The sequence below is a fragment of the Phocoena sinus genome, chromosome 4 (assembly GCF_008692025.1).
Source record: "Phocoena sinus isolate mPhoSin1 chromosome 4, mPhoSin1.pri, whole genome shotgun sequence".
NCBI lineage: Eukaryota > Metazoa > Chordata > Mammalia > Artiodactyla > Phocoenidae > Phocoena > Phocoena sinus.
In genome coordinates this window covers 116,093,454-116,109,555 of record NC_045766.1, presented here as the reverse complement: position 1 = coordinate 116,109,555, position 16,102 = coordinate 116,093,454, and the positions used below count along the sequence as shown (strand labels likewise).

Here is a 16,102-nt window from a genome sequence, read left to right as displayed (position 1 = left end):
CCTTGGCCACTATATGATTTACTTTGACCAACAGACATGATTCTCTGAGATATGCAGACCATCTTTGCCATGATAGGTGAGGAAAGATATTGGTGAGATGCCAAAAATTATACACATATCAACACATTTGCTCCTGAGCTTTGCAGGGAAGAGATGCTTAATAATTTGATGACAGAAATTAGCTGCAATAACAACCAATTATACTTATAGAAATGGCTTGTTATTTCACATATTTAAGGTATTTTCTATATTGATACCTCATATTTTGAACAAGCTTTATTAGTTTTTTCATTAAGTACTAACAATTTAATAATTAATTACCTTTACTTTTTGCCTCTCTTGATTCTTTAGAACTTCCTTCCTCCATTGTTTTTCAAAGATGGGACACACAATATAGGAGGAATCACTTTCATTTAGTTCGAAAAGATCCTCTCTTTCCAAAGGTTTTTTATAGCCTAAAATAATTATTCTAAAAATGAAAGAGCAAGGTAAACAATTCAGCAAAACCAATAATGAAGTTAAAACTAATTTTGCACACATTAGTTTGACTTCTTGATTTATAAATTATTTTATTGAGCAGGTTGGAATGACTAGAGAGTGTGTTTGAAAAATCATACAGCTCTATCCTGGAGTTCAATAATGTATAATAATCCTTTGTAGCTTTTAATAGGGCTGTTTAGATATCCAATTATTCAGTGAAACACTAACTTCATTTACTCATCTCATACTGGAGACACTCACCTACCCTACCTCCCTTCCTGAAATTTAAATAGCTAACTTTCACAGTAAGGTATTCACGCCAAAACCCATATTTTTAGGCTTGTATCAGAAGAGAAATGGATCCATCCTCTGCTGGGACTATATATACCCTTTGACACTTGACTTTACAGAATGTCCAAGTGGAGTAGCTGTATCTGCCCCACAAACTTAGGCCTTGGCCGTATGACTTACTTTGATCCACAGCATATGAGTCAATGTCACAGAGCCATTTTGGAGCTGATGCCTTAAGAAGTACGGCAAGATACTGCCAGCCTCTTAGTACTTCCACATTCCTCCATTCAAAAAGCTTGCCCCAGAGTACATGGTGAGTCATTATGCAAAAACAATGGGTCTAAACTGAGATTTCCCCAGGCAAACAAAGGTGCATGGTCTAGTTATACCATGAACGTTATTGTGGCAGACAATGATTTATATTTACCTTACACCCATCCCTTCTGCCTCATCTCTTCCTACTAACTGGAATTTGATATTTATTCATTTGAAAATCTCTTGAACTCAGAGTAAGTCCTTATTCCAGCCACAGAGTTACGATCTATGATTGGCCTAAATCAGTCCTGGTAATCTCATTACTTTTTTGCTTAGCATTAAATAATATAACTCAGTTATGGCTAAGGAAATCTAAACAAAAGTCTACTGAGGAGAACTTTCTTTTTCAAAAGAAAACACAAAACAGGGAGTTCCCTGGTGGCCTAGTGGTTAGGAGTCCACACTCTCACTGCCGTGACCGGGGTTCAATCCCTGGTGGGGGAACTGAGGTCCCGCAAGCTGGGCCGCACGGCCCCCCCAAAAAAAAAAAGACACAAAACTTCAAAAGGAGAAAATGCTTGCCTTCCTTTTCCTGCACCTTCCTCCTTCCTCCCTGTACTGAAGACATAATGGTCTGAGATGGAGAAGCCATCTTTGCCGCCATGGGTGAAAAGCCAAATACTAGAAATGGAGGGTGGAAAGATAGAAAAAGCCTGGGTCCTTGATAACATTTCTGAGGTAGTTCACCAGCCTATTCCCTGCTGGTGAACTACCCAATAACGTAAGAAAATAAATACATATCTATTTAAGCTATTATTATTTGACTATTCTGTTACCTGAAGCCAAACACACTGCTAAGTCATATAGTTCAGATATACTCAGTTCTGAGCTTGATGACATGACTCATTCAATAAGAAATTAAACTACCATTTAAACCCAGGCCTTCTGACTCTATAGCTTCAGTTTTTTCCATTACAAAGTATATTAGTCCAAGAGACCATAACAAAGTATTACACTACTCCAAATTGGAACTGCTTTCATTGTCATTGTTACTGAACAATCTGAATTGCCTGACCGTCGGATGGATTTAAACCCTGTGGCAACCAGTCTCCACTGGATTCAATTTTACTTTTATTACACTGTGTAATATCATATTACAATTCATAATTAACAAAAAGGCTTAAATGTACTAAGAAAGGACCTTCCATAATCATGCCTCTGTTGGTTCAATATGCTGGACAATTTCCTTCAGTGCACTTTTAAAAACGTATTAAGCAATAAACTACTTTTATGTCATATTAAGTCCTTCTATCCTGTTCCACAAAATATTCATTTTCAAAATAATATTGCATTGATTTTCACAAAAGCATTTTTAATAACATTTACTGCTTCAGCATTTTGAGTTAGAACCATGCAAAACTCAGCGGTTTTGGTTCACGGGGATAAGTGACCCCTGGCTTTCATGCTGTGTCTCCAAATAATGCAGCATCTAAAAGTGACACTTAAGCTGAATTGATTGTGGTGTATTTGGGTTCGGCTGTGACTTTCCTTTTGCTATGTGTGTGCTTCTTCCACCTCTTTTGCCCTCTTCTGGTCTAACTTTTACACATAAGCATCTAGGAAAAGAGGAAGTGGTGTTTCTTTAAATCAATTGATGAAGTAGCTTTGGGGAAGCAACTAGGACCAATAGTCGACCCTCCCAATGAGTGAAACGGAGCATGCACGAGGTCCCACAAACTTGTGGACTTTAGTCCTAAAGCAATAATAAAGGTACTTACATTCACCTTGTGTTTTTTAGATTGACATTTCTTTTCAAAGGACATTCACTTAAACTACTCTGATACTCACAACTGTCTACAGCATGCAGAGCAATATTAATTTCCCATTTTTACAGGTGGTTAAACAGCAGGAACTCTAGGGACTGGCCACAGGTTTGTAAATGTGATATACACCAGTGCTAACTTAACCAAAGGCAGACAGTGTCATTAAGTGTAATATTTCTACTCTGCATTCAATTTTGTTACATTAGAGAGAATTTTGAGCGTATTTAACATTAACAAGTGTGCATAAGTATCTCATCCAACTGATGTTAAAGGTAGTAAACCAGTGGCAGTTGGGTAGGAGGATGAGATGAAAAGTAAATTTTGTAGATGAGTAATAATTGAATACTTGGAAAGTATAGATAATACAGTAGCATCATCATTTTCATTATTGCTAATTACATTTTTTTTTTTTTTTGGGTTCGCGGGCCTCTCACTGTTGTGGTCTCTCCCTTTGCGGAGCACAGGCTCCGGACGCGCAGGCTCAGCGGCCATGGCTCACGGGCCCAGCCGCTCCACCGCACGTGGGATCTTCCTAGACCAGGGCACGAACCCGCGTCCCCTACATCGGCAGGCGGACCTCTCAACCACTGCGCCACCAGGGAAGCCCCCTATTCAGTTTTATTTTTCTCTTTGTGCTGCCCTCAAGAGAGAAAATGTTGCTATCTTTGATCAGCTATGATAACTTGAGCACGTGCAAAATCTGGTTGATCTGTAAATAACCTGGTTACCTAGTCAGCATTCATCAAGAGAAGCCAGTCAGCCTTTACTGCGTTCACAACAGTTACCTTGGCCCCATTAACCCAATAGCAGCCACCATACAAACTACCAAACTACTATTAATTTTCATTAAAAGATTTAGAGAAATGTGGCTTGTAATGTAGCCAGAAGTCCTGCTTTCTGTATTCCACAGATGGTCTACTTGCTTGGAAAATGACAGCTAGAAAAGTGGGAACTAGGAGAACTGGAAGGAACTAGAAAGAGATCTGCCCTGTTTCTGCCTTCTCAACTTTGCTTAATCTCACTGAGATCAATCACACTGCACACCACTGAGGACCGTGTCTTATTTTAATCTCCAATTATCCCCAAGTTGTTGCTGTGTATAGAATAGCCTTTCATAAACATTGGCTCAGTTTTGCCCTTTTTGTTTACTTAATACTATGTCCTATGATGTGATTTTGTTTGTAAACACAAAACTGCAACTATAAGGAGAGGAGATACGACTGTTAGTACTGAAGTGATTGCTAACATGTTACTGAATGTTTTCTATATTCCAGAAAGAGTTTTATCTGCCCTAAATGTTGTGTTATCTCATTTAATTTTCAAAAAAAACCCCAAAACCCTTAGGAGGTAGATAAAATTCTTACACCCAAATAAGTCCAGAGAAATAAGTTAACTTGCCCAAGCTTACACAATTAGAAAGTGGTGGAGTTGAGATTTAGCATAAGCACTTTGTCACTAGATCCTGAACTCTTTTAACTACTATAATATTTTCTTATTTTAATTTTCTTGATATTTTTTCCTAGAATAAAAGCCCTCTAGACCAGTTAGAACTATTTATTATTTTCACGTGTATTAAAATACTGCATTACATCTTCTTAACACTAACTTTGATATCAAAGCTATATTTAAAAGTATATGAAATTGCCCTTATTCAACTTTTTACCTACAAAAATGACTATTTCATATGGCTCAAACTAATACTATATTTGAAGAAGCACCCTACCCCAAGGTTTAATTCCATTTGTCTACACAGTTATTGGTTTAAAATTCTTCTCCCCCCCATTCTTGAACTATGCACTCTTTAAGTGGCTCTTCTAGGAATGAGACATCTTATTAGAGAACTGAAAAGAACATCATCATCAGTTTTGTAGTCATGTGGGTCTGGATTCTACATTTTATTGGCCAAGATCCTCTTGGTATCTTATCATACTTGGTAAAAATAGGGCGAGCGGTAATAACTTTCTTATATTCTTTATTGAGAATTGAAAGTAATAAATTATTCCAGTGCCTTGCACATTACTTGGCATATAGTGGGCTTTCAGTAATAAATATTCTCAGCCTAAAAGAATTCAACCTAATGCTTCTTAGGATTTTCATTCTATCAGCTAAGGTAAATATTTCTGCATATCCAAATGATAATAATCATTTTCTTAATATATTTTGAAGTTAAAATTTTGAAATAAATAAATCATTGAATTAAAAGGTTTAATTCAAATTTGCGGCTCGAACCCCTGTCCCCTGCATCGGCAGGCGGACTCTCAACCACTGTGCCATCAGGGAAGCCCGCTAATTACATTTCTAAACATTTCTGGAAAGGGGTGATTGTGTAATGGGAAAAGGCAAGACAGTCTGTACAAAAATCGTAGGATAGGACAAAGTTAGGAAATGTACAAGTTTTATTAATATGTGAGCAAAAGGTAGGACAGATTGAATAGTGTATCCCTGGTTAAAATTATTATTCAACTGTGACCTATAAGAACTTTAACTAGATTTTTCCATGTATGTCAGGGGGATTATTCTATGACCATGATTATTATACACTGATGACAGATTATATTTGCTAATAAAGCCTTCATAATTACTTGATCATCAACATGATCTAGACAGCTACTGCCTTAGGGATTAAGGCTCATAAGCATATAATTTGCTAATTGTTTGTATCATCTGAGTACATTTTTTTTTGTTTTGTTTTTGTTTTTGTTTTTGTTTTTGCGGTACGCGGGCCTCTCACTGTTGTGGCCTCTCCCGTTGCAGAGCACAGGCTCCGGACGCGCAGGCTCAGCGGCCATGGCTCACGGGCCCAGCCGCTCCGCGGCATGTGGGATCTTCCCAGACCCGGGCACGAACCCGTGTCCTCTGCATTGGCAGACGGACTCTCAACCACTGCACCACCAGGGAAGCCCTGAGTACATTTTAATTGAACTATTCATATAATTATGGGAGCTTGAATTTGGCCTAGGAAATAATTTCTGACTTCATTCTGTAACTCAAAGAACAAATCTGAGAACACAATTAACCACTGTCTTCAAAGAGACATTCTCTTGAACAATAGCTATGTTTCAGCTGCAATTGTTTGATCACCAGATAAGAAACCACATTACATTAACGCCAATGATAGTTTCAGATAATGGCATGCCATGAAAATATCTCCTATCTAGTGCTGAGATGTTAAATTTAAACAGAAAATAAATGCGATATTCAAAAATTATTGCCTATTTGATCTAAGATATGGACTTCAAGCTATTGCGTTGCCATATTTTAAAATTTGCTATGTTTTATCTTGCTTATTACATTTAATTTCAGCTTTTTCCTTTAGGCCTCCTAAAATGGTGTTTGTAATGTTTAATATAAATGCATATAGTTTTTATAACTTGATATAAAAGTTTTAAAGTACATTTACTTAAAATTATTTGCGTCTTTCACATTCTGTGATAGTCTGTGACTTAAAAATGACACTCTGATAACTATGTATAAAACAGGTAACTAATGAGAACCAACTGTATAGCACAGGGAACTCTACTCAGTGCTCTGTGGTGACCTAAATGGGAAGGAAATCCAAAAAAGAGGGGATATATGTAAACGTATAGCTGATTCACTTTGCTATACATTAGAAACTAACACAACATTGCAAAGCAACTATACTCTAATAAAAATTAATTTAAAAAAGAAAGAAAAAACTTATTATAATGGTATATTTGAAAAGCAGGATACAAAATTGTGTATGCAATCTGACAAGGGCAATGTCAGGGATTTGTGTGTGTGTGTGTGTGTGTGTGTGTGTTACGCGGGCCTCTCACTGTTGTGGCCTCTCCCGTTTGCAGAGCACAGGCTCCGGATGCGCAGGCTCAGCGGCCATGGCTCACGGGCCCAGCCATTCCGCGGCATGTGGGGTCTTCCCGGACCGGGGCACGAACCCGTGTCCCCTGCATCGGCAGGCGGACTGTCAACCACTGCGCCACCAGGGAAGCCCCTCAGTGATTTTTTTTTTAAAAGGCAAAGCATGAAAATAAAATGGAAAGAAAAATCCGCGCTCCCCCCACCAAAAAAATGACAGTCTGAAATTTTTAAAGCCAGTGCAGACATCACTCTTTCTCTCAACTCATGGATGAGACAGAACTCAGGTTTGGAAGACATATCTACACATACACAAATTTGAAAAATCAAAATCGTTAACTGTAAATAGCCCATATTTACATTTAATCTTTATTTTTTTCTAGTGCATAACTTAACGTAGCATATTGGTGTAAAATTTTTGCCATCCTCTAAGTGATTCCTAGATTTGTATAACTTGGAATTCTTATCATAATTGAACCTCTTCTGCCCAATTATTTGCTCATCAAGTATACCAGTTCTCTACTTCAACAGCTTTCATAAAAATCACCAATCATCTTTACAATGGAGAATATACTCAGCTCTTATTTCAATTTACTCCTTTTCAGTATTTAGCCCTATTGGTCACTTTGTATTTCTCCTTTTTTTGACAGTTTCCCTAGCTTGCAATCACATGCTTTCTTTGGTTTGTCTCTCATATTCTGAGTACTTAGCTTCCTTTGTAGATTCCCCCTCCTCTCACTGTTTAAATACTGAGAATTCCCAATGTACTGTTTGTTCATCAATAGGCTCTCCTTCTGGATGATCTCAATCATGCTCATGGCTTCAACTACTGATCTAGGGTCAGTGACCCTCAAATTCACATCCATAGGTCTGAGAGCTACTTTTCCGTAGATATTTTTTATGGGAATGAGTCAGGCACCGGAAATCGAAACTTCCCCAAACCGAATTCACAAAATTTTTTACAAGACCTAATCCTCTCAGTTAGCTGAGCCAGAAATTGAGATTTATGCAACACTTTTCCCAGTTCCTCAATTTCCTCAACCAACCAACTCTCTCTCTTAAATAGCTCTTGAATCTGTTCCTTCCTCTTCATCATTATCATTACCGCAGTTCAGATGGTAACCATAAATCTATCAGGATACCCAAAGAGCCCTTTAACCTCGCTCTCCGTCTCCATTTTCATCTCCTACATATCATATCCACAGAATTGCAAAGGTGATTTTTCTGAAGTGCAAATAGTATGTCACTCTCTATTTAAAATCCTTCCCTGGCTTCCCACTATCTTCAGGATGTCCTAGAGAACTCTTTCTGATCTGTCCTTCCAGCTTGATGGCTTGCCACACCAACACTCTGCAATGTGGAAGGGTCAGTTCTCCTCTGCCTCTGTGGTTTGCATATGGTATCTGCTCAACTTGGAATGCCACGTGGCTCACCCCTACACCTTTTAAATGTTGGGTTAAACCATTAATCACTTGTGAAACATTCCCAAACTGTGCAAACTTGGTTAGATGACACTCCTGAAAATTGTTTCTCCATCATGTTTATACTACCTTTTGCTTTTTTGGGGTAATTGATACTGTACTTCTTAATCTTTCTAATTCTACTATGAATTCCTGGAAGACAGGATCTAGGTCATTTATGTCTGCATTTTTAAAAGTCAGCATAATGTAGGGCATCTAGTATACAACCAAACTTTTCTTTTACACTATTCGGCTACTCTTGAGAACATATTTGTAGATCAAATTGGGCAATTTTGTTTCTACCAACTAAAGATCAAGAAGCATTAAGATGGGGCTTCCCTGGTGGCACAGTGGTTGGGAGTCCGCCTGCCGATGCAGGGGACGCGGGTTCGTGCCTCGGTCCGGGAGGATCCCGCATGCCGCGGAGTGGCTGGGCCCGTGGGCCATGGCCGCTGGGCCTGCGCGTCCGGAGCCTGTGCTCTGAGGCAGGAGAGGCCGCAACAGTGAGAGGCCTGCGTACCGCAAAAAAAAAAAAAAAAAAAAGAAGCATTAAGATGATAAACTTAGTTTCATATTATCATAAAATTTCTGTGGGGAAAATAAATACATTTCTAAAGAAAGCTTCTGAATTTATAAAATTAGAAAAAAATCAACTCTTCTCATTTAATATGATGTAATTCTTGTGTTAAAGCCTTCATCACACATTATAGATGAATTACTCTATGAGAAGAATCACATTATATGTCTTACAAAAATGATTGTGTGTTTTAATAGTAGTATACATAAGTATATAAGAGAGCATTTCCAGTAAAGAGTAGAATAATGAAACGAACAAACAAAAGTGTGAAACATGAACTCAAAAAAACTGACTTCTAACATCAGGTCAGTGTGCTCCTACATGGGTATCAATGGACAAGTTAATTCCTCTTCCTGAGCCTCAGATTTTCTCATCTGTTAAAGCCTATCCCATAGGACATAGGGGAGAATTAAATGAAATAAAATGTATAAAGTGGGTAACATATTTGATGGAGATATATATATATATATATATATATATATATATATATATATATATATATATACACTTTTTTTTTTTGCCCTTCCCTAGTGCTAACAGGGATACAAATCCTATAAAGGGGCAGCCTTATTACAGGAGTATTAGTAGTCTTATCTGTGGAACTATTTTGTATGTTACTATATGTGGTTTTTTTTGTAATAAATAATATGAGAAGAAAAGCTTTACAAAGTTATTTTGTAAAAATATTCATGCTTAGATTAAAGGAATAACATGTAGGTGTCATTTCGCTCGGAATCTTCCTCAGTGTGGTATACTACAGATAAATTAGTAAAATTCCTACCTGCTAAACCAGGAATAGGTCATCTTACTGAAGAATGAAGCACTTTTCTCTGGACTGTATTTCTAAAATACAAAACAAAACAAAACAAAACAAAAAATATATATATAAAACAGCTATTGTATGAAGAAAATGTCTTTATTTTACATTTGAAATATCTTTGTCAGCAAGTGGAAGAGTAGACATGAAATCATTTATGTTTCAGCTACGTTGATATCATAATCTTTAAGGAATACAATTAAGATATTCTTGGACAGTGGTTGCACTAGAAAAATTTTAAGATTTCTCCCAACATTACAACTGCTTACATAGCAAGAAACCATGTAGAAAAGGAAAATTATTTCTAAAATTCCCATTACTTCCTCTCTCTCTCTATAAATATATACACACACACACATATATATATACACATAGCTCCTTGAATTTATATGACTGTGTATATATGTATGCATATGCTTATGTATATGAATACATATATACACACATAATTTAGCTTACATATATGTATAAGCTAAATTTAAAACATTTTAATTGCTAAATTAAAAACAGTTTTGGCTTTCTTCTGAAAAATAGAAAAATAATAGACTATAACAGGCATTTGGTTTACTAACTTCTGTATGTGTTTAATTACATAATTTGTATAAATGTATAAACATACACACAATTATATATTTATCACTATTGCATATTATTTGGGGAGGTTATAATATTTCCATAAAATTCTTCCCATTGACCTGGTGAGTTCAACCAAAAGAGGAGGGGTTTAAAAGGGAAGTTCTCAAAAGTCATAATTTTACATTTTTAAGGTCAGCATCAATCTGTGTCTTTTAAAAAGTTAAACTAATCACAATATTAAATTTCATTCTTAGAAATTGTCCCATATTTAACAATTTTTGCATTGATCCTCTCTAATCTAGTTCTGATTTCATATTGAAAAAGTGTTTACCACATTTTAAAAAATTCTGATTCTAGAAGTAATAAGTGAAACAGTGTTTCATCCTGTACAGTAAGATGTCCCGACTATAGAGGAGAAAACATAATACTCACTCCAAATCTGTTCTCTTAGTTATAGCAAACGCTATACTCTAAATCTTTGAAGAAATATATATGTGTGTGTGTATACACACACACACACAGAGTTGACCCTTGAACAACATGAGTTTGAACTGCATGGATTTGAACATTTGGATTGCTTTCAATAGTAAGTACTACACAATCAAGGGTTGTTTGAATCTGTGGATGAGGAACTTTGGATGTGGAGGAACAGCATATATGGAAAGCCGACTATAAGTTACATGTGAATTTTCAAATTTGATGAGGCTTGGCACCCTTAACCTCTGTGTTGTTCAAGGGTAAACTCTAATTTAGCAAATTGGTATCTATCCTTATATGATTGTTTCAAGAAGTAAATGCTGTGACAAACGTAAAACATTTATCACATGGTGGCTCCAAATAACCACACAAACGTGAACTATAAAATTGTCATAACTCTTGTTACCAAACATATTATTTGGAAAATAAGTATCAATGCATATATCAGTGGGGAAAATGTTCTGAAAACTCTCTGATTAACCTGGAAGCCACATTTTATTTTACAGGGAGTTGCCAATTTGATAACTGGCCACCAATGTGAAGATTGTATTCTCATCAAAAATACATACATTTCTGTGTCTGACTACAAACGGCTACAAATTCTTTGCAGCTTTTCCCATCAAGAGACAGACTCTATTTCCCACTCCTTGAATCTGGGCTGGCATTGCTTCTTGTTTTGATTATGAGAATGCAACAGGAGTGACATTAAGGGAACTCCAACTCTAAGCTTCAAGAGGCTTGCTATGCTTGGAACCCTGAGTGAACCGCATGACTGAGACCCAGCTAACCTCCTGGAGGATGAGAGACCACATGGAGGAGAACCAAGGTTCTCATCTGGTCATCCTGGCCAACAGCTTGAAAACTGCCAGACATATGAGGAAATAGGTCCTACATTATCCAGCCACCAGCCAACTCTCCAGACGATAGCACATGCTGAGAGAGCTCAGCAGAGATCAGCCAAGGTAACCCAAACAAGGACATGATCTAGCTGGTCCAGAGAATCATTAGCTAAATAAAAAAGGTTGTCATTTTCAGGGCCAAAGTCTTGCAAAGCTACTAGATAAGGTTACTTTAGCAGGTCAAGAACTGTGTATTTGACTTAATATTTGCTCTAGGTCCATTTTCCATGTCAAAGCATCTTATACGAGGCTCTTTGAGTCCTCTGGTAAATAGCCTCCTTAAATGTGGGTCAGGCATCTTATGCTGAATTTATTACAGTGAATTCCAAGCATATTTATGTCCCAGAAGAAATGGCAGGCAGGTAAAATATCTGGTAAATGTAATTAAGCCTTACCAAGCACCAAGAATGTATAAATGACTTCTCAATAAATGATTACTGAATTCATAACATGGGTCTCACTGAGTTTCTTATTGATATATTGCTGCAAAGCAACATCTATGTTAAAAACCAGGATATGACAATTCTGACAGTATCTTCCAATGTTCTAATTTACTCCCATCTTCTCCATTGGCCATTTTGCAATCCTTCTAACTCACCTGTTCTCTCTCTGACAGCACTTCCTCTGCAGATGTAACTGACACCAAATGATTTCTCATTTTTTTCATCTCCCCAGGCCCACTACAGGCCTTTGTTTTCTAAGCTATTTTATTACTTTTGTACTTATCTACCACTGGGCATATAGTAGGCATCCCATAAACACACCTTAATATTAATGACTTATGGGCAATTTTCATTTGAATGGTGGTCCTGTTATTTCTGAATTATGATGGAGGAGCAGAAAGTTTAGCCCACAGCAGAGCTTGGGTCCAGGATTTAGTGAAGTGTGTTGCTCTCAATCTTCTTTGGGTTCAACCTTGAGATGCAGCCTCCTGAGGATGTGGTGTGATTGCTACAGTTAACAATACCTCATAATCCCTAACTTCCGGTGCTTTCCTTGTGGGTATTAAAGGAGGGTCCTGGGAATCGTGAAGGAGTTATGGGAAAGTGTCTGTACAGGCTCACGAAGAAGGGAAAACATCTAGAAAGCAAAAGGAACTTATGTTTCTTAATCACTTATTCTGCGCCAGATTCTATACTAAGTATATTATTAAATATAACATGTCTTTGTGGTGGGACTATTTTTGTCATCCCCATTTTATAGAAGAGGAAACTAAGGCCTAGAGTTTAAAAATACTTGCCCAAAGTCCTCCAACTGAGAAGTATAAGACACTGGATTGGATCCAGTAAATTCATTCTATTTTCCAGTCATAATTCTATACCCTCAGCTCTACCTGTTACACACTGTTGCTGTTTGCTGCTGCTTAGAAACACCTTTCTTCTTGTCCACTTCCTTGTACTTCACGTCTCCTGGCTACATCTTACTTGTGGTCCAATCCTCGGTAGGATTTATTGCCTTTGGTGATTCCTCTCCTCCATCCCAACCTCCAATGCTCAGATTCTTGCTCTGTGTTAACATCGTTTAAAGGCTCTTCACATCTGCCCTCTCTGAATTTACCCTCACTCTTACCTGACTATCCAATCATTTGCCTACAGGTACTTCTCTCCTGCTAGACGTAGTTTCTCCGGAGGACAGAAGCTATGTTTGATCTACATTTATATTTCCAGGGCCCAGCTCATAACATGTTCTAGATGAATGAATATATGAATGAATGAATGTTAATCACTGCCAATAAAAATTTTTAGAGGTTTTCTATTCATGGGTCACTATGTCAGCCCTAGAAATTCAATCAGAAGGTCAAGTTCTTGGCTTACAGGTCAGGTTGGGATTTCTACCTGAGATCTATTATGTCAAAAATATAAAGTCTCAGCAATGAAATGTAATCATACAAGGTTTTCAACATGCTTTGAAGCCATCAATTTTTTTTTAACTTGGCATCATAGAAGTAACAAATAGAAAATGAGTATTTTCAATCTTGCCCAAATGGATTCTTGGTCCATAAAGCTATTGAGGTTGAGTAATAGTCAAGGAAATAAACATTGTTGGAATCTTAGAGGAAGAATCCACTAGAATTTGGGGTGAGGGAATTGTCTGAGTTTTATAATTTCCCACCCCACCTATTTGTAATTCACTGCCTTTGGCCACCTCTGTGGTTAGACTAATGATGTTAAACCAGTGTGCCTGATTAAGCCTTCTACGTCTAAAATAAAATAGGTATATTGTCCTGGTGGAGCGCTTGCACATTTTTAAGGGACTTATTCAACGCCTATATTTTATAGATTTAAATATAATTTGCTTTACTTTTAAAGAAATTTATAGTTTCATATGTAATCAGAAGAATAGCTATCATATTCATTTGACACTTGGAGTCAATAACAAAAGCCAGGATTAGAACAAGGTCCTCTGAAGTCTGAAATCTTTTTTTTTTCCTTTTTAGTACTACAGAACTACATGTGTTAAGGGCTAGTTCTAAGACCCGGTCTTGTGAGGTGATGAGAAGTAAAACAAAGAGAATTTTTATTAGGGAAATTGCTCCTGATACACAACTGCAGGTTTCATTTCCCTGTACTACCGCCTTAGCACATGACTTCTATTGTGAAAGGAGCAAGTGTTATGGGGGCCGGGGGGGGGGGGTAGCAAGGCACAGTCAAATGTCTGCAGTTTTTGGATTTGCCCCAGGCCTCAGTGTCCCAACACCATGTCAGTTGACACACAGAATTTATTTATCCCAGATCTCTCCTGTGGTTTTAACGGGCTCTATCACTGGTTTTAGAGTCCCATCCCAACCTCTACTCCTTCAGCCGAAGTCAGGTCCATTCATTCCTTTCTCAAATGTTTGCTTCTGTTTGCAAACAGTGGAGTCACTTAGACCTTCAAAGATGCTGCTTTCTCTCCTCCAGCAGCCACCTTGACTGAGATCGCGCTGGCTGAAGTTTCACACCATCCTGGGGTCTGATCTCAGCTCTCCCGACTGTGTGTGTGTCTGTGTGTGTGCGTGCGCGTCTTAGTCTGTGCTGTCCCTGTGTGATTACGACAAAAACAGGGATCTAAGACACCAGTTCGCGTTTCAGGGTCTGGACAATCAGCTCTCCCCGCTTCCCCTCGCCGCCAGATTGGCCAGAAAACCGTCCCGCCTCCCGAACCTCCACCGGGAATCTTTACCTGCGCCTCGGGGCCTCGGGGGAGCCGCTGGTAGGAGCCGCTGGCGCTCCACCTCCCCAAGCTGGAAAACATGGTCCGCGCGGGCTCCCGGCGACGGGAAGCGGATAGAGGTCCGCGGCTGTCACCTCTCTTGGCTGGGGATGGTCAATTCGGCGCTTGGAAGGTGGGAGGACGCGAGCACTCGGCCCGGGAGTCAGCTGTCGCCCTACCCTCCACCAGCCCTTCCAGCGAGCGCCCTGGGCGGCGGCGGGGAACGGAGGGAGGAAAGGGCGGGGCGGAGCGGGAAGAAGTGGGACCTTCTGCAGAGGCCAAAGATCTCTGCCTTTGGGGGAATTTGCACTTGACTCGGTAATTCTCACTTCTCAATTTCCAGGGTTGCTCTGTTAGAAAATGTGTCCCTTTATAATAGAAGCAGAAAGCTCTTTCTTCCTTGGGATGACATTTAGGTGTTTGCAAACAGTGTTAACAGCTGTCCCCTACAGAAAATTGTTAAGGACAACAGGTTTCAGTAGAATTTTACAGAGTGAACTAAACTGCAGGGGCTTTAAAATTAGAAACTAATGAAATGCTTCCCTTAGTATTACAAAATAATAACAGTATAAGGAATCTAAATTTTACTTTTCAAATTAATCATAAAGCTATGTAATAAATGGGAAAACTTTGTAGTATAGGATTAGCAAAGAACTAAATGAAATACATGACATAAATGGGGATATGAAAATTAAGAAGAATAGCATTTTGACTTTTAATAAATATTGATGGGACATGAACCTTGTATAAATAAGTATTGATGTATGCAACAAATCACTTTCCATGAGATGTGTCTAATGGTCTAATGAAATAGTTTGTTTCAGTTCAGTAAGAAGGTGAAATAACAGAAGAGGGAGTAATTTTAAGAATTCTGTATAATGAGGATAAGGCCATGTGATAATTTTACAAGGATGGGTACTGTGTTTGTATTATGTTTCAGGACCAAGGAACGTTCTGTCTGCTTCTTGAAATTAATGTTAGAGGTAAATGGAAAGAATTGAGTATATAGGAAAAGAAAAGGCCAGCATCCTTGAGAAAGGCGTTCAAAAGATGTTACTTACCGGGAGTTTTAGCGTGCCCACAGAATGGATCAAACTGAGGTACCAAAAATGTCTGCATGAGGATTAGACCAAAGGATACCTCATGGAATTAAAGTCCTGGGGAATATTTAGAACATTTATTTGGCTTTCTTCCTCCCTTCAGAGGGTATTTGTCTGGCCCCATGCAAAGAGGAAGTTGTAGATTTCACTTTAAAATAAATGTGTCTGTGAAGAATTGAGGTCGAAGTTCAGGACTTAGAAATTTCGTTTCATGTCTTCCAGAACTTTTCACAAAATCACATACCAATTTGGGGACATCTTTTACTCAGCAGCCTCAGCCTGAGGGGCCCTTTCTCCATCTGCACTTTTAAACTATTCACT

The 16,102-nt window shown here is 38.2% G+C and overlaps 1 protein-coding gene across 6 annotated transcripts in view; it reads right to left on the bottom strand.

The window, feature by feature from the left end:
• LOC116753517 (canalicular multispecific organic anion transporter 1-like) overlaps positions 1 to 14,871 on the bottom strand; it is an 89,776-nt gene extending 74,905 nt beyond the window's left edge. For 3 of the 6 annotated variants that reach the window (XM_032631353.1, XM_032631352.1, XM_032631354.1), the window contains exons 1-3: positions 14,652 to 14,871; positions 9,502 to 9,563; positions 322 to 469 (exon numbers count right to left, since the gene is read on the bottom strand). In XM_032631353.1, the coding sequence (XP_032487244.1) occupies positions 322 to 469; positions 9,502 to 9,563; positions 14,652 to 14,723 (282 nt within the window). In that variant the 5' untranslated portion in view covers positions 14,724 to 14,871. Of the gene's footprint in view, positions 1 to 321; positions 470 to 9,501; positions 9,564 to 14,651 lie in introns of those variants that run through there. The other 3 variants (XM_032631356.1, XM_032631357.1, XM_032631358.1) reach the window with 3 other exon arrangements.
• Positions 14,872 to 16,102: the final 1,231 nt, after the last annotated feature.